Raw genomic sequence first — 19,632 nt, 5'->3', positions numbered from 1 at the left:
TTACTTAGGTACAGCTCTCCCTTTCAATTCAATAATAAAAGGAGATGCGTGCCAATAAGTTCACGTATTACTGCTAAATTCAAACCACTTTTACGACTCAATAACTAAACAAACCTCATTAAGTGTAATGAGCCTCACACACGACATGACCATGTAAGTGATAGTTAGTTTGACCTAATTATCAAAAAAGTCAATGAGCTAAAAATCTTACTTTTTGCTCCGTACCTACTCTGGTAATTAGTCTCTCTAACAGATAAGCTGGGCTAGAATTAGCCATTCATCAAAACCCTTATTTTATATCCCGAGCAAGTCAAGTCACCGACTGAAAGGTGTGCTAATCTGTGTTGTCACTCTCCTCTATTTTTGCACTTCCTAAACCACTAGTTTGTTCTGAACAAAAGCACAGGGCCGCATTAAACTTCTATTCAATAATGTTTCGTCTAGATTGAATGATGAAGTGCAGCTCACAGAAACTGGGTAATAATTAGGTCCAATTACATATCATGTTATCAAAGACCATCATGTAAACTTATTTCAAAGTCTGGCTAACGATGCGACTTTTCACATAAATAGTGTGTGTGTCCGGCCCTTTTCAGGAGTCATCCCGTCGCTGTCTCTATTTCGGTTTTATTACACTTCAATCGGTATTCTCTGAAAAAAGTGTATATACGAGTAGGTAGAGTAAGAATATATTTGACACAAAATTAAATTTAAAGTGTGTGATGTGCCAAAAACGTATTTCTCGTTGGGCCTCGAAAAAGCCCTTATTAGCCCTTAGTACGGACCCTGCTGGTCATGTCCTGCTCATCACGTCACGAGTTAGTGAGGCAACTGTTGCCCCCATAGAGCCCCTGATTTATCCTATTTGTTGTTTGTACATAATGCGACCTAAGCATGATGTGCCCCAAATTTCACGTTGGGCCCCGAAAAAGCCCTCAGTACGGACCCTGCTGGTCATGTCCTGCTCATCACGTCGCAAGTTAGTGAGGCAACTGTTGCCCCCATGTCGTATTTATTGCAATGAATCGGAACTGTGCAAAGGTACTGTTGCAACGATTCTGTCGCTTAAAGCTTTTGGAGGATGATTGTGAATACGTTTGTAGGGTGAAGCAATGGGAACTAGTCGCTGATTGGGGGTTTGATTTGTCGAGAGATGTAAGAGATTCAGAATGTAAGGCCTTTAATTGTGAACGATGGCCGAGGAGTTGATTTTCACGAGACATGTTTCCCGAACTAATAATAATAAGTTGATGTTTCAAAGACTGTTGGCTAATGTATATTTTCTTTTACGCACAAACAAATCAAATAAACGGATTTGAGACTTTTTGAATACGAGTAGGTTACTTCTTTAACAGGAAATACATCATAATTGTATCACTCATAATATAGATCATCATGTAATAACAATAATTATTATTTGTTACTCGTTTCATGAAAAAAAGTTTGTTCTCTGATCCATTAATTACGCTAATTCTGTAATAGGTAGGTACTGTAATATTTATTACATTACGATTAACTTCTCATTAAATAACAGTAAAACAGCAATATTATTTGTGAAGGTCAGGTTAAAATAATTTTAATGGGATTTACCTCCGGTATAAGGTAAGTATCTACGTAGGTTTATTCTATATCCTCCCTCTGTTCTACATAAATTAAAATCTTTACATAACAGAATGGTACCCACGAAACAGTTTGTTTATTGCTGTTCAATAAAGATCAGACAGTCTACGAAACGGAGGGAAGTCATCTGACATTACCATAGAACTGGATTAGATCATAATTATAGAAATCAGTAGGAGATCTCTGTCGGTAAACAACATTTTTTTAAATTAAGTTAATGCTTCAGGGCAAATGTGTGCAAGCGTAAGAAACTAAGATAAATAAATAAATCAAAGAAGATAATCTGACTAATCTTTGAACCGTGATAACGAACTTCACAATCCCTGCGCCGCGCATGAGAATTCTTTTTGCGCATCGCGATAGTGAACTACTAAGAAGAGCTAATTGATAGAGCAAATGATTGATGACAATGCCAGCGAAGAAAGCAGGGTCAAAAGCTTCATAGAAGAATCTTTGGTGGAAGAGCCTTTGCTCTTCCACCAAAGATTCTAACATTTTCCTATACAAATAGATTTACATTTTAGTTTTATTTCCTAAACTAAAATGTGAACATAGAAATAGTTATGCAATTGAATGCAAGTTATCCTAGCACCAAGCATTGGTAGATGCTGTGGCCGGTATTTCACAAAAAATATAAAACCTATAAACTATTTGTATAGGAAAATGTTTTTCTTTTATTTTAATTTTTCATCATATTAATTTGTACAACAGATCAAAAACCATAAAATTCGGTCCAGCCGTGTTCGAACAAAACCGGCTTTATTCTTTCATCTCGTAGGCACTATTTTTTTAGCAAACTTTTTAGTTATTGTGAATACCTATTCAAGTTTTCATTGCTACAGATGTAATGGAGTTTCAAGCGTTGTTTCGTAATAGAAGACGACTTTAAAAACTCACTCCGAATCACTAAGTGATTGCACACAATGTGGGAATCAAACCCAGAACGTCCGAATCAAGAGTTTTAACTCTTTTACAACTGGCTCACAGATATACTTAACCTTACAGTTAAACCGGCAGTTATTAGAAGAGAAAACCTATTTCCTCTAAGAAGTAGGTAAATCTGATCAACTACTACTACACTTCAGGTTCATCATCATCATTTCAGCCATAGGACGTCCACTGCTGAACATAGGCCATCCCCAATGATTTCCACAATGGCCGGTTGGTGGCGGCCTGCATCCAGCGCCTTCCCGCTACCTTTATGAGGTCGTCGGTACACCTTGTGGGTGGACGTCCTACACTTCAGGTTATTTTAGCTTTATTTCAGCTATATTTTTTGTAACTGATAAGAAAACGATATCGCGTATTGGTACTGGTAGAAGTTCGTAGTACGGGGGTGTTATCAATCTACAATCTGCCTTTAACTGTAGCAAAAGTGATGTTACAAAACATCATCGTTACGAATACGAGAGGTTATTTTTGATATAATTGGGTGACATACTTACGGGGTTACTGCAATGAAAATTGCAAAGCGTTCGTTCTTGCAAACTGTTTGATGGAGTGATAAAAGAAGATGCCGCCTTGAAAAGTTTGAGTGAATTACTTGTGTACATCCAAAAAGATACAGGACGATTTAAGATTGTAGCAATACAATTATTCAACCTAAAGTAAGATGTTTTTCTTTCTGAAAACGGTTCATAGAAATCTCTTCTTTTTTAACTAGTACCTAAGCAAAGTTACTAATTATAGCTAACATAATATCCTACTTAATAATATTATAAATGCGAAAGTTTGGATGTCTGGATGTTTGTTACTCTTTCACGCAAAAACTACTGAACGGATTTTGTTGAAACTTTACAGTATTATTGTTTGTAACCCAGATTAACATATAAGCTATAATTTATTTATGCCAATCTGTGACACAAAATTTCACGCGGGTGAAGCCGCGGGCAAAAGCTATTAATAATAAATACAATTTTATTATTACTGCTGAAGGTCGCGGGAGGTGCCTGTAAGTGGGCGGCGCAGGACCGGTCGTTTTGAAAATCTTTGGGGAAGGCCTTTGTCCAGCAGTGGACGTCATTATGCTGAAACGAACAAACGATTATTAAGAATATTTTTTTATCATACAAACGAAAGCCCGCTGCATTTTCTAGCCAATCCTGCACTCTGTAGTTTTATTACGTGTTTATTTAGATGTGAACATCTTTTAATAAAACAATCAATTAATTTGATTGACACCTATTATCACATTATGAGATACCCACGCCCCACTTTGTTTATACGAGTATTATTCACTGATTAGGAAAGATTCCACTGAAAAAATGTGAGTAAACGCTCAAAGAACAATAGTGACCAGAACAAAGCTTTTAAAAAAGCTTTTTTTACTAAACAATACGAAGGTCATGAATGACAATAAATTAAATAACTTTACTGATCACAGTTGATTAGATCATTCTTTACGACGTAAATAGATAATACTCGTACGAGTAAGCAGCTAATTATTGAATTCCCTTTTAAAAGATTTGTTGCGAATAGGAGAAGCTTTCGTGATTTTAGCTAATTTCAGCTGTATCTATTTCGAACTGTGAGTTAAATATTTAAAAACAAGATTATCGCTTAGCATACTGACGATAAAAACCTGAAAGTTAAACTCCGCGTCCCTATTTTGGGGTATGTTTGTCTCCATGCTCATATATGTATATGCGATAGTATGGAATGAATCGATTGGAAATGCAGAAATCATTATAGGCCCAGTGCCTAAAATGACGCTACTTCAGACACAGTAATTAACATACGCACATATTAATTAAAATTAACAATATCTCGTTTAATTACGGAGTATGTAACAACGAGTATGTTAACTAGAAAATACCGATAGAATGATGTTTGTTAAACTACAACCATTGAATGTATATTGAATTTAATAACACGAATTAGGCGTGAAATCACGGTGTGCTTGTGCATATTAATAAAGGTTAGAGCTCACATTAATACGTCTACGTCACCGCAAATGCAGTATCGGTTGGCCTTTTGGTAGAAAGGGCTGACTCATTCTGTAATTAACGAAAACGCGATGACGTTATTGTTTTACATAAAATCTAAGTTGTACCCTGAAAACGTTATGTGGTAGCTAGGAACGGGAAAATGTACGTATTTTTACGGGAATCCAGTTAAGTAAAATCACAGATAACATAATAGGTACCTACTAGTAAAATGATGAAAATAAAAATATCAATTAGGAACATTTTCACAACTAAGATCAGAATTTATGCATTAGTCATCATTCTTATAAAGCTCAACCGGGCCGAAAACTTAACCGTAGCACGAAACTTCATACGTACATCCGACGTACACAAGGAATGCTTACAGAATACAATCGATATATTCAAGACTAGCGGCCGCCCGCGACTTCGTACGCGTGGACCTCGTTTTACTCCATTAGGGGTGGAGTTTCGTAAAATCCGCTCTTAGCATCTATAGCGCATACATTTTAAATTTCAACTCTCTTACTTTAAACACATAGGACTTTCATAATATAAACTTCCAACCCTCCTTTTATGTCCTTAGCCCCCGTAGTTGATTTCTAATGATACATTTTCAGTATATGTACCACCACCACCACCACCACCATTTCAGCCATAGGACGTCCACTGCTGAACATAGGCCTCCCCCAATGCTTTCCATGTTGATCGATTGGAAGCGGCCTACGTCCAGCGCTTCCCTGCTACCTTTACGATGTCGTCGGTCCACCTTGTAGGTGGAAGTCCCACGCTACGTTTTCCGGTACGCGGCCTCCATTCCAGAACCATTCTGTCCCATCGGCCATCAGTTCTGCGTACTATGTGCCCTGCCCATTGCCACTTCAGCTTGCTAATCCGTTGGGCTATGTCAGCGACTTTGGTTCGTTTACGGATCTCCTCATTTCTGATTCGATCTCGCAAAGAAACACCAAGCATAGCCCTCTCCATAGCACGCTGTGCAACTGAGCTTCTGTATAAGGCCTATAGTGAGAGGCCACGTTTCCGAGCCATAAGTTATCACTGGTAACAAACATTGGTTATACACTCTAGTCTTTAGGCATTGAGGTATTTTGGACGAAAAGATGTTGCGTTGTTTCCCGAACGCTGCCCAGCCGAGTTGGATTCGACGATTGACCTCCTTCTCGAAATTGGACCTACCTAGCTGGATCGTTTGTCCGAGGTAGACATACCTACTTGTCGACAATCGAGAATTGAGCTCCCAACTGAAACTGGGTAGGGCGCAACATGGACATTCGACATAAGCTTCGTTTTGTCCATGTCCATCCTCAGGCCTACCTGTTGGGAAAATCGATTAAGGTCTTCGAGCATTGTACCAAGATCTTCCAACGATTCTGCCACATACAATATCGTCGGCAAACCGATGTGTACACAGTACCACAGTGTACCGAACAGTATATGTACACCTCCACAATATCTAGAGATCATAGTGAGCATACATTTTAACTTTCAAGTCTCTTACTTTAAAAACCGAGGACTGCAATACAAACTTCCAGCCCCCATTTTAACTCCCATAAGGGTTGAATTTTGCAAAATTTCGTCTTAGTGACTACCTACGTTCTAAAAGCAGGTGTATTCCACTTTGATCAAAGTGGACTTACAGCGACAATTTAGTGTCCTTTGAATTTATTCTGTGCCTTTGATCACCCACGGATACGATGTCCTGGGTGAGCCAAGTGGACTCTAGTTAAATTATTATTTTAGTGTCCTTTGATCATCTACAAACAAATCACACCCCCTCTGAATAGTCACATGTCCAATTGTTGTACTACATATTTTGTTTTGTAACATTTTTGATATTTTCTAAAAACCGCAATAAACAAATTGGACATGTATGTGACTTGTGTCAATTCAGAGGTATGTGGTTTATTTTTAGGTGATCAAAGAACACAAAAAAAAAATATTTAACTGGAGTCCACTTTGATCATCTTGGTGATCAAAGCCAGGTGGAATAGACCATTAACCCCTGAGAACTCTTTTGAGACTTGTAGTTTCTGAGACTTCGTGATGAGTGAGTGAGTCACTTAGTCATTCAATGACCTTTCTTTCTACTAAAATTATACGTACCTATAGTAATTATCATTAAAATCAAATAAGTAAGTACCTACCAACCTAAGTAATTAAAATAAAGACCCTAAAAAAACCAAAAAAATAACAAAGTACATACAGAAAATAAAAACGAAGTAATTCTTTTCCTATTTAACTAAAATCGCCCACGCGCCCAACCCATTTGTCCGCCGCTGAACCGTACCCTAATATTCATCTCGGTAGATGGCGGCACATAGTAAGAATTTGCAAGGAAGTTTGTAAAAAGTCACTAATTAACACTTTGATTTTCTCGTTTAAACACAGTGAATGATTCAAATAGGTACATACAGTGAATGGTTCAATTACATAAAATATCTTTATTTATTAAATTTTCAATATTATTTACGAACAGCGCTATTCATAGTAGGTACATGTAATATTTAGTTACTAATTTACTAATGATGTCGATAGATGGCGTTTGACAGCTTTGCCTTCATGAATATTTACGTACCTCAAAAATGTTTGTCAGGCGCAAGAAGATTTTAACCAATGACGATAGATGGCGCTTTTCCACGTCTTATGAAAATCCCAAATATTTTACGGGACCCTATTTTTTTCCAAAATAAAATGTAGCCTATGTTACTCGTGAGTTATGTAGCTTTCGAATGGTGAAAGAATTTTTAAAATCGGTCCAGTAGTTTTTGAGCCTATCCATTACAACTAAACAAACAAACAAACAAACAAACAAAGTTTTCCTCTTTATAATATTAGTGTAGATGGCCAGTGTTACTTACAACGAAGATGGGAGGTTAACTCTCTTGTCTAATAAAATGTATATTCCTATGTATATTAATTTATGTGCACCACGCTCATGTCCCAAACCTTTAACTGTCATAATTTCAATAATTGACCCTACACTAAAATTAAAAGGGGCATTAAATTTAACTACCCAATAAATTAAGGACAATAACTTTTAATTTGTCGTTAAACGGTTAAGGAACTATAAATAATTAGCAATTTAAAGTAGGTACTCGATAGGGCAATATTCGATAGCTAATATTCGTGTATCGATTCACGAAGCTTAAAATGCTAATACGTACTTAATCAAATTATTGAAAAAAAAATCTTATTTACTTAACTGTGAAGCCAATGAGAAAAAACGTGAGAGATCTTGTAAGTTTCGTTTGTAAAATTTCTCAGAAACCATGAAAGTTAATTTCAATAACTCATTAAATTGTCGATGATGGTCTAACCTCAGACCTCAGGTGCAACTTAGCATTACATTACACATTACGTAATAGCATAATATGACTCATTTTAATTTTTCAGGAGAAGATCTACTTCACAATTTCAATTACGAGTACACAATACTTATCTCTCAAACATGAACTGAATCTTTGACTGGAAAATTGCGTCACGCCACCAATTTTGCACTAACCTATGACACAGACATAGGAAATCCCATATTAAAGAATCATTTGGGCTTGAATCCAATGAATTATATAACTGATAATTGTGTTCTCGCAATAGGCATATCAAAAATATCAAAGTTGATTTTGCCTCCTTCAAATATGAAGTTTTAATTTGATAGAGGTCTTTATTCTCACGCATAGTCGCGTGAACAGTCAACTTATTAAACGGCTTCTGTAACGTCTAATCATTATCATTATCTATATATATAAAAATGAAACCCGTTTTCCGTTGTCACGACATAACATGAAAACGGCTTGACCGATTTGGCTTATTTTTTTTTTTGTAGTTTTCTAATACTCTGTACAAGGTTTTTACGGAAAAAAATACAAAGAAAATCTCTACGCTAAGGCGGTACGAAGTTCGCCGGGTCAGCTAGTTATAAATATAATTATTAGATTTCATTTGTTTCAAAAGGTACGACAGCATGGTGGGAAAGATGACTCACTCTTGAGATCACTACGAATAACCGTGTAAGTAGTGTAGTTTGATTAAATGTAGATCTATAGACCCGTAGCTTAGATAGAGTATGTGCTTGATGCAGGTCGTATTTTCATTTTCAGGATATTATAAGTACTTAACGTATATATATTTATAAGTACTTAACGTATGTTTTTCCTATGGGCTACTGATACAATAAGATACTGAGACTGAATATGGACTTTTAAATTTTTAATTTTTATTTATTTTGTTATTTTATTTCCAGTTTATGAACATAAATACCTAGTTACCGTGCCTTAAGCACTTCTCTTTCAGGGTATAAATAGTTTAATGAGGACATATTTAAATTATTGTCTATGTCCAGGTACGTATTGTAACGTTAGAGGCATTATTTGTTGCTCTACCTACACGATTTTCTAAAGTAAAGGTCTAATTATTTGGACGCGCTAGTAGCCAAGTACATTTATTAAGCAATAATAAATATCACCTTTACATCTATTAGTGTCTAATCTTATAAACAGTCATAATAGGTTCTTATTTAAGTGTAAAATTAACGCAATTAAATCGTTAGGCAGAGCAACTTGAGTGGCTTAATGGGTGTCTTATTGAAATGAGTATAAAAGTCAAAATCGACTGTTTATCTTTGCTTACTGTACCGTATCAGAATAAATGCAACATAAATGTGGGTTAGCAGTAATCTTCTTGTCATAAGAGACACGAAAGCAGGTGTATTTCTCTCAAGAGCTACCCAATATTATAAAAAAACATGCACTTTGACCTTTACGTTAAAAGCGTTGCTCAAGACACTTATTAGAAGAAAACACGTTCGTGAATTCGTACGACATTGAGAAACATGCTTTTTCACGATTTTGAAGATTCGCGTGGCCAAATTGAAGTAGGTAAATGCTGATTTTAATTGAAACTATTTTAAAGCTCACGACATTGCCCGCTTGAATTTTGGTCTGCCAAAGTGATTCTTAATAAGTACGTGCGCGTCAAGCGATACAAAGTATGTCCAAAAGTCAATGTATTTATTAGATAATAACATTTTAATAGCGGACTTAATGCCTGGAGGCATTCTCTTCCAGTCAACTAGTAAACGTGGCAACTTTTTCAGCAGATCCAGACCGGTCGTAAACACGTGACGTACCTAATAATATGGTGCAGGTATGTAGATTAAAGAAATGTGTTGTTGTTACTAAATATTTGAATATGGTTACAGATTTATTTACATAAATAATGACTATGATATTCTAAGTAAGTTGTAATAGATGACGTTTGGCAATAATTTTATTATAGTTTGAAATATTATGCTTAATTTAATTGCAACAATTTAAGGTTAACAAAATATACTTATTCAGTAATCCGTCCATTTAGAAACTATTGACACACTGAACAATAGGTTACATAGTATAATGCGGTGTTTAATGTTGATAATATTTAGATTTAATTTAATAAATATAAGAATTCGTTTACCTACTTGTTTCAGAAACTTTCCCTAATTTTAAACTGCACCAATCCACTATTATAAAAAATATTCTGTTCTGATAGTAGTATACTTACTTAGGCTGGGTTGCACCATCTTACTTTAACTTTGACAAACGTCAAAAATCTGTCAAACTCCATACAAAAAACACCGGTTATCGTCAAAGTTACGGTCAAAGTTAGGTAGCAATAATATAATATAATATTGCTACCTAAATTATATTATATTATATTATAAGTATTATTGCTACAAGGTCAAAGTTAGGTCGTGCAACTCAGCCTAAATAGGTGAAACCAAAACAAATAATAAGTAATGACGTTCCAATACACGATAACGTAGTCGTAATCACGATGTTCCCACCAGACGTTGCAATCGTACGGAATATCGAATAAATAAATGTGATATTGATGCGTGATACGAAACGTCACGTTTTTTCGGCTATAGGGATTGCTTAATGTGTCACGATGTTGAATTTTAAGAGTTATTTACTTTATCTAAATTGTACTAAATAAAATGTGAGTTTTAGTTTTGAGATTGCGTAACTAAATAGTTTATCTAAACTAGAAATTAGATTCGGTTGTTTTAACAATTGGCTCGTGCTGCTCCTTCATTTGGAACTCACCGTTGCGTATATTTTGCCAATCTGTTTTATGTTGGTTTGTTTTAATTAATTAATCTCCTACCTTTATCCTTAACCTTCAAAATTTTCAACCCAGCTAATAAATCGAGTGTGAGTGCTATTTCTAAGGTAGCAGGGAAGCGCTGGACGCAGGCCGCTACCAATCGATCAACGTGGAAAGCGTTGGGGAAGGCTTATGTTCAGCAGTGGACGTCCTATGGCTGAAATGATGATGATGATGATGAGTGCTATTTCTAAATATTGGCCTGTATCACATATTCTAAATGATACATTCACATAAAAAGCTCACGTTTTCATTAGGTAACCCACATAAAAAGCACTTAACGATCATTTATCGATTTCGTTTCTTTAGATAACAAAGAACCCTCGCAGCCATACATAATTGGTTAATTGCTTAATATTATAATTACACGTTCCATAAGATTCACACTTTCCCTGTCATCAGATGATCCGTAAATTGTATGAGTTTCAAGCGATATTTGATTGGCTCATACACGCCCAAAAGCAATACGCTTTATCTGTAGGTAATGGTTTTGTTTTAATGTGTTTGAGACAGGTTATGCAAGACATAAAGTTCATGTATGTATTATCCATCGCTTTATTTCAAAATTCGTTTGAAACGTGAATTATTTTCACAATTCCCAGTTCTCGTTCCCACCGGTGCAACGCCCGTGTAGCCAGGATCTACAGCCTTTGGTGGCCAGCACACCCTTCTATAGATCCCACTGTAGGATAAACCCTAAGTGAGGAAAACCCAAAGCTTTAATTCTCACTTAGAAATAGCAAAAGTACCTATCTATATACATTTTAAGTTAGTAGTTAAATAATGAAAAAGGACATAAACTTACATACTGGATTTAACTTCAGACGTCGTTGAAGAGTACCTAGTTGCGTTGCTCCCTTAAACATAGAATATCTGAAATCAAGACAGTGAAGTTCAGTAACTTTCAGGCAAATTAATTGGATTGATAGAGACACGAAGCTTTTAGTTTAGAAAACAGCCAAAGATGTAAATAAAATACTTACTTTCAGGGTCATGTAAAGGTCTTTCGTTCGTTTCAGCCAAATGACGTCCACTGCTGGACAAAGGCCTCCCAAGGATTTCCACAATGACCTGTTTTGCGCTGCTTGTATCCAGGTACTTCCCGCGACCTTCACCAGATCGTCGGTTCACCATATTATAAAGATGGAATAAATACTTCAAACTTTTGTCTGTTTATTTGTCAATTCTTATTTGTAAAACCTAAATAATGCAACAAGAATCACTCTATAAAAGACTAGATAAACCTATAACGCTTTACTTGTTAATCATCTGTAATAGAGGTCACATGTTATTATTATAATGGACACCGAGTGCCAGCCATGTCATCCAAAATGAAGTCATTACTGACATAATCATAGGTTGATATTGATGCCTGCCCCCGTACCATGTACTCCAAACATTTAGCTTTGCAATGGTAAATAATGTTGGTTAGTAACAAATACCGTAGTGTGTACATAAGAACGAACATACCCCCCAAAAAATATTTGTTCCAGCTCCAGCCTACTGGTAAATTAAGAGTTATCCAGTATGCTTTAAACATTTGATTAATTGGTTACATAATTTCGTAGACTTTTGAGTTGGTTTTATGGCATCCCCGTTTCACCAATATAAATTATTGGTGAAACGGGGATGCCATTAACTTACAGACGTTAACTTTGAAACCGTAGAACTTTAATCAATTCAGAAAAGTCCAGTTCAAATTAATAATGGGAAATTGTAAAAAAATCGTCTTTAAAGAAAATACAGAGTAAGAGTCTTGTAGCATTAGACTAGCTCGTTGTGTAGAGAGGTTATGATCGATCTATGGTTAGCACTTAACTATGTGTTTACCTAAGTTTCATAAGTATTAGTGGTTTAGATTTAATGACAAATAAGTATGTCTCATTATTATAACCAGCAAATGTCGCAAATAATGTAGGTGCTAAAGGTCCAAACGACTTAATTACGAGGCTTCGTGAACAAGCAAGAGCTTTTCATTTCATAATGAGAACACTTCTATGTCTCTCATTAATTTTCCGCTAAAGGCGCGCTCGCACGGGTGACTTTTGTCACCGTGACAGTATCGCCCGTATTCCCCAACGATGCTTGCTAAAAGATATGTCTCTCCATAGACAAGAATAAGCACTACGCCGTCTCTCTTTTTCTCTTTATGAAAGTTAAGAGCAAGATATACTATCACGGTGACAAAAAGTGACCCGTGCGCGCGCGCCTTAATTCTAAACCGACTTTGGTCAAAGAAATTTAGCTCTTGTTGCTTCAAACGTAAATGCTCTAGCGGTATTTGTAATTGCACTGTGGATGCACTGATGTCACAGTTTGCGAAATTGTTGCAGATGAGACACGAACCCATAAACTTTTACCAGAGACCTACTATTATAAGTTACAGCCTAATGTTCATATCATGCTATGAAATATTAGGCACCCACGTAGGTACAGTCTTGATCATAACGTGAGTAAATAACTACCTGACTTCTTGCAGAAACATGGGTGATTAAAGTTGTTCTTACAGCAATAGCACAGGGTGGGAATGCTGACCCTTATTATAGATATTAAATCGATTAGTTTCACATCGATAGTGTCCTTAGCTTAAAAAGTTGGTGTACTTAGGTATATGTATTTTCTAACAAAACGAAAATTTTTATGTTAACATCAGTTTGACGTAATCGTAGTCCACTTAGAGCACCAGCACCTAGTGATTTTTACTTGCAAGAGAACCGCTTTTTTAAGTATCATATGTACCTACTTTTTCCTCACAAGAAAACCTTAACTACCCGACAGCACCAAAAGGAGGGTTATGTTTTTTTTAGAAAAGTTTCAGTGTAAAAACTTACTCGTCCCTTTATTACCTACACATTTAAGTACCTACTTATTTACAAAGATACATAGCTAGGTCGTAGTTAAGATAGACTCAGGTCCTAGTTCTGTAGTGTCAGTGGTACCGTTGACTAAGTGACAGCTGTCAGATGCGCGTGAGTGTACTCGATCAGCGCCATCTCCGTGACCGCAATAATCTAGGACTTCTCACTCGCCACTTGAGACACTCGCTACGATGCATAAAATGCTGCATGCATACTAGCCCTGCAGAAACGACACAAGTTCGAATCTACACCCATAAATTAGTCCAGTAGCACTAGCACCTACCTACTTAAGTTGGATCTACTACTATCTACATTCTACAGCAATTAATTATTTTATTTTTTTTAATATTCAGTTGGAAACATGTTTAAAGCGGTAATATAACGGTGATTTGACTTCAAATTGAGAAAATTAGCAGTTCCATCTTACTACTCGTACGTTTGTTTTTATGAACAACGTAGACCGCGCTAATCCATGAAACTGAAATATTAACTTTGAAATTAATATTCATGAATCACTGATAATATTCACTGAAATTATAATGTGTATTAGCGGATTAATTAAATAATTATACTTTTGTGACAATATTACTTGTAAGCATCGACTAAAGGCAGCATCTTATGCCCCCTAGTGTGCTAAGGATCATGTACTATGCCACATTCTATAAATGCATGTAATTTAGACGTATGTGAATGTGTAGGATCATTACGATGATTTAGAAGATTCTCACGTTGTACGTTCTTCAAGATGTATTTAAATATTTCGTAATTTCAACTCATAATGTAGCTATGCAAAGTGAAGTAAATAAGTGTGTTCAATTTCTCATTCTCAATACTTTTCCGCTTAAATAAAATTGAAATCATTTACAGAAGATAAACCACAGAATTACGCATCTGCAAGCAATTTAAAATTTTCCATTATTTTAGGGCACAAGGCAAAAGTTCAAAATAATGTAGGTAGTTACATTTTACCAGTAAAATGCAATTGGTGCCATAGTTTCAGCTTGAACTATTTTATCATCAACTACGTACCTATCTACTTTTAATTGCTTTTCAGATAGAGGATAAACATCGCATTTACTGGACTTCATAAATAAAACCAAGTCTTATTGATATAAAATTTAATGGGCGAGTCAAAGATAAACTCATCATACAGCTAATAACAATAAAATATACAATATTAATCGCATTATGTGATTACTGAATAGGTATACGCCGTAACTGACTCTGATACATTACAACCATGCAATGATCTTTCAATCAAAATTCAAATCCTACAACAACTCCAATAAGGAAATGGAAGCCAAAATACAAAAAATATTAAATTTTGTTAACTAACATTCCGTTACACATTATTGCTAAATACAAAATGAATATTAATATTATTACAATAATATGAACATAATAGAACTACAGCTAAGTTTAACCTAGTTTATGGTAAGGCATTGCTTAAAAATTACTACATTCCAAGCAGTCATTCTATAACCTTCCTTTTTGGAGTCGGTTAAAATCTCTCATACAAATTACTTAGTAAGCTCACAAGAGATTCATCACGTAGTTCCAAAACTACTCATGATTTTAGTTTATATTAGCACCACTAACTAACGAAGGCAGAAAATTTAAATTTTAATAGGTGGGAATCAATGCCAAATATTGAAAAGCATCCAACGCCTACCAAAATGCAAGTTACTAAATGCACATTTTTAAAATGGGTTTATTTTTGTATGAAGTTTTAGTTTCTATCTGGTCCTTCGAGCCAGATATACTTTACAAAACTATATTTAAAAAGGCATCGATATTAAGGTTCAAAATGCATCACTTGCAAACAATAACAAGACCGCAATCATAATTACCAACAATCTTTAAACAACCACAATTTAGGTATCACATCTACCTGTTTTCAAGGGCCTTTGCAAGGTCCAGATTACCAATATTTCAGTTGGTCAACTCCTAAAAACAAGACGAATAACGACGTAAGCAAAATACAATAAATAATGAAGACAGTCTTCATTTACAATTAAAAATTAACAATTTAGAAATGATCCACTTTTACAGCGACAGTGTTAAGAGTCGTCGTTCCTGGTATATGAATTTGGTCCCAGTCTGTGCTGAGGTGTGCTTCTGTGTCGGTCGCTTTGATCGTCAGACCTAGGGAGGGGACGGCGTTGGCGCAGTGTGGAAGGCGGAGGGTCACAGGCCTGAGGAACACCAGGCCTTGCGGGCCGCACATCACGAGAGGGGACAGCATCGCTTCACCTAATTGACGATGATGAAGATAATGATTAAAATCTGGTAGACATTTCAACAGGACTGCCAGGTTTATAAAACTGAAAAGTCTAATGAAAGGAACTATAAAACTTAGAGAATTCAGTTGAGTTACTATTTGTTCATTTTAAGAAATAGCAGAGTAAATTCCTGGTTATTTACCTACTTTTTAGACAAAAATTAAGCACCTGGCAATTCTGTAAGACACTGGTAAAGTTTTAATGTTATTGTGGTTTTTTTTAAGAGTGAAAAAGTACAAAATGCATAAAAAAGTAGTGCATCTGTTTTGGACAGTTAGAAGTAATCGTGGAATTCATTAAATGGGATTAAGAGTGACATCGAATACGTAGGACAAAAACTCAACACACAAACACAAATCGCAAAATGTAATGCCAATTTTATTGTTATGCAAGCAACAAGCACACACAATTATCGAACAAGCAGTTTGGCTAAGGAGATAGGCAATCCAGACTCACAATTTAAGGTAACACCAAAATAGAATTCGACTGACGGTAATATAGATTTTAGATCAAAACAACATTTAAGACAGACAGAAACGCCAATTGGAAACAACAGTGCTGAGGTTTAAAACTTGCACATATTTACAGTGCATAAAAATCGTGAAACATCTGTTTCAACATACGATCATATTGTTGGCTGAACGTAGCATAGTCGTCGACGCCTTCTCTCCTCAATCTCTAAGTACGAGTGTATTGTGTGGTAGAAGCTGCGTAGTAAAACACGGCTTTGTTAGTTATGACCAGTCATATGGAGGTTTAATAAATTATTTACTTGTTTCATGCAGTTATGGTGTTGATGATATTGATAATGTAGTAGATGAAAACGTGCAGAAAATATATAAGAATGAATGATCAAGTAAACATGGAATAAATGTAAATATGTAATGATGTACACATAAATGGTAAGTTATAAGTAAAGTATAAGAGTACAAGTGCTCCGCATGCATCCTTTTCTACACAACATTCCGTGCAACAGATCGCCAACATTCTTTCAAACTACATAAAACGTTGTTCACAAAATTCCCCAATTTTGGCAAACGTGTGTATTTCCGTGTCAATTTTGCAATCCGCAAACGTTAATGGCCAATTAGTATGTGCAAACTACGACACTACAGGGAGCGTGCCTTGTTATAAAAGCATTACCGTTGTCCATATCGATGGGAGGTCCCCCCACTCGTTGACTCAGTCTTGGGTCTGATACGGTAAAGTAGATTTTTTGCTTGATGCCAGGAGCGATCGCTTTCGGAGGTATAATTAATGACACTCCCCATTGTCTGTCCTCCAAGACTCCACCTTCACTGTCAAATATACCCCAAGTGGTATGAGGACCTTCTGGTTCCACTTCACTATTATTTACAGAATCATTCCCTTCAGCCAGCACTATCGTACTCTGGTTATTTACAACTGTAGTTTCATTTTGACTAGCAGACATGTTTTCAGAGTTCTCTTGACTCGTCTCAGCGCTCTTTTCTACTATTTTCTCACAAAACGTAACCGATCTATTAGATTTACCAGCGCGATCTTGAAAATCTTGCGATGTATAGGGTGTACTTTGTGGCTTATTCTCAAAATTCATGCTACACTCAGAAGCGTAATGGGTTTCCATAGATGTGGTAGATTCGTAAGGTAAAGACGTCGTCGCTTTCAAAGCGTTTGATATGTGTTCAGCTTTACCATGCAATCTAGGGGCATACATTGGTTCCCCTTTTAATATTTTCGTCTCAACATTCAACGAGTTTTGTTTTTCTGTATCAGTTTTAGATTCAGTCAACCTCAACGTCGAGAAGTCAATCTCTTGGAATGTTTCAATTTCTGTCACTTCTTGAGCTTCTGCTTTAGATTGATACAGAGGTTCACGGCGTGATAAATGGTTTGCATCGCTCAACTCATAAGGACTACTCCTTGCGCTACCATCTTGTGCAGGAGTTTGAGATAAATCCTTAGCCTCTTGCTGCGATTCATATATTACACTCTCTTTTAATTCTCGTTTAGAAACATACAAAGGCTCACGCATTTTAGCAGCGTCGCTTTCATTGGCTTCTTTCCTTGACTGATAAATTAGATCTTTCTTCGCTTGATTTCTCTGTTTTATCATCTCTAGTTTCTCTTCCAGCCTACCATAATTGGACTCTTTACTGGCCTGGAAAGCCGCTTTCTGTGACAATATTTCTTGCCTTGAAACATACGTGCACTCTGCAGAAGCCGGCCGTATATCATGTCTGATATCGGGCAACTCCTGGTGGGTACTGTAATTATTTTCAGAACAGCTGGACTTGATCTCAGATCGTGTGGCATACGGTGACTCCGCTTGCCCAAGTCGAGCCATCATTTCAGTTCTAGAGGCATACGGAGGCTCACTCATACATTTGCTCATAGGCGACACCCTGCCTGGGAAACTCACAGGCGTTTGCAATCGCCTATCCGGTCTCACGGCATAAGAACTCTCTGACCAAGATGTACTCGGAGGAGGATCGTATGTTCTTTTACCATACAGAGGTTCCTTTGCTGTAAAAGTTCCATCCATTCTTTGCTTCAGCAACTCCTCTTTCGTATTATACGGAGATTCAGAAAACCTCTGTCGTAGCATCTCCTCTTTAGTCGAATAAGGACTTTCAGATACCATTCTCTGTCTTAACATCTGCTCCTTACTTGAATACGGTGATTCACTGTAAAGAGATTCTGTTTGTTGTTTATTGATTTCTTGTTTTGTAGCGTACGGGCTTTCTGAAATCAATTCACTTCTAGTGGCATATGGGCTTTCTCTCACACATTCTGCTCGGGTAGCATATGGATTCTCTCTCATACATTCTGCCCTGGTAGCATAGGGATTCTCTCTAGTACATTCTGCTCTAGTGGCATAGGGATTCTCCCTCGCACATTCAGCCCTTGTGGCATACGGGTTTTCTCTTACACATTCGGCTCTAGTCGCATAAGGTGGATCCATCAAGGGCATCGCCATCGTCTGGCGATTACCATACGGGTTTTCAAAGCTAGCATTAGACGCTTCAGACCTAGTAGCATAAGGATTTTCACTGGAGGTATCATACAGCGATGAGGTATAAGTCCTTCTGGGCTTTGGAATCGGATCGTACACGAGGTGATCTTTGCTTTGGTACAACGGTTCTGGAGGTAGTGGCTGGGTCGGGTGGAATGGTTCATGTTTTTGCTGCTGTCTTTGGTAAATGGGATCTATTTTGGTAATCATGTTAAAGCTTGAGGTTTGTCCGTAGATTCCTCTCCTGTTGTATTCTATTAGGGAGTTTTGTCTACGCAACAATGGGGTAACTTTCGGTTCTGTTTCAATGTCGCACATGGAGTTCTGTCTTCTAAGGTTTTTGACGACCGGTTTGGCGTCAAAGTCTCTAACTGTACAAATAGACCCATTTCGTTCGTTACAGAATGAACTCTGTCGTTTTAGTATCGGCTTGAGAACGGGTTTTTCGCAGGACGAGTTGCTTCGCTGCAACATCTGATTTCTTATTTGTTGGTTTCTCATGTGTATACTCAGATCGCTGACATCGGATTTTTCGCGTCTGAGCATCGGCAAGTGTCTCTGTTGCAGGTCACTTTCACAAAGCGACTTCTGCCTGGAGACTTTTTGCGAATTTTTCGATTTGGATCGGAACAAATCTAGAACTGCGTTTTTAATGAACGATGGCTTTTTCGATAGTTTCTTTTTAGTTTTTGGGGAGAACGACTCGTCGCGCTCCACGCTCGAATTCATGGCGTCAGAACTGCGGAAACCCACAACCAAATACCCACTTAGTTACTGAACAAACTATT

General features: G+C 36.7%; 1 protein-coding gene across 1 annotated transcript in view; it reads right to left on the bottom strand.

The window, feature by feature from the left end:
• Nucleotides 1–14,670: 14,670 nt before the first annotated feature.
• Nucleotides 14,671–19,632, bottom strand: part of LOC135081888 (uncharacterized) — a 63,639-nt gene continuing 58,677 nt past the window's right edge. Inside the window, exons 36-37 of the mRNA XM_063976671.1 lie at nucleotides 16,993–19,583; nucleotides 14,671–15,820 (exon numbers count right to left, since the gene is read on the bottom strand). Coding sequence (XP_063832741.1) covers nucleotides 15,597–15,820; nucleotides 16,993–19,583 — 2,815 coding nt within the window. The 3' untranslated portion in view covers nucleotides 14,671–15,596. The remainder of the gene's footprint in view (nucleotides 15,821–16,992; nucleotides 19,584–19,632) is intronic.

This window comes from Ostrinia nubilalis, chromosome 20 (assembly GCF_963855985.1).
Source record: "Ostrinia nubilalis chromosome 20, ilOstNubi1.1, whole genome shotgun sequence".
NCBI lineage: Eukaryota > Metazoa > Arthropoda > Insecta > Lepidoptera > Crambidae > Ostrinia > Ostrinia nubilalis.
This window is presented reverse-complemented; position numbering and strand designations above follow the sequence as displayed.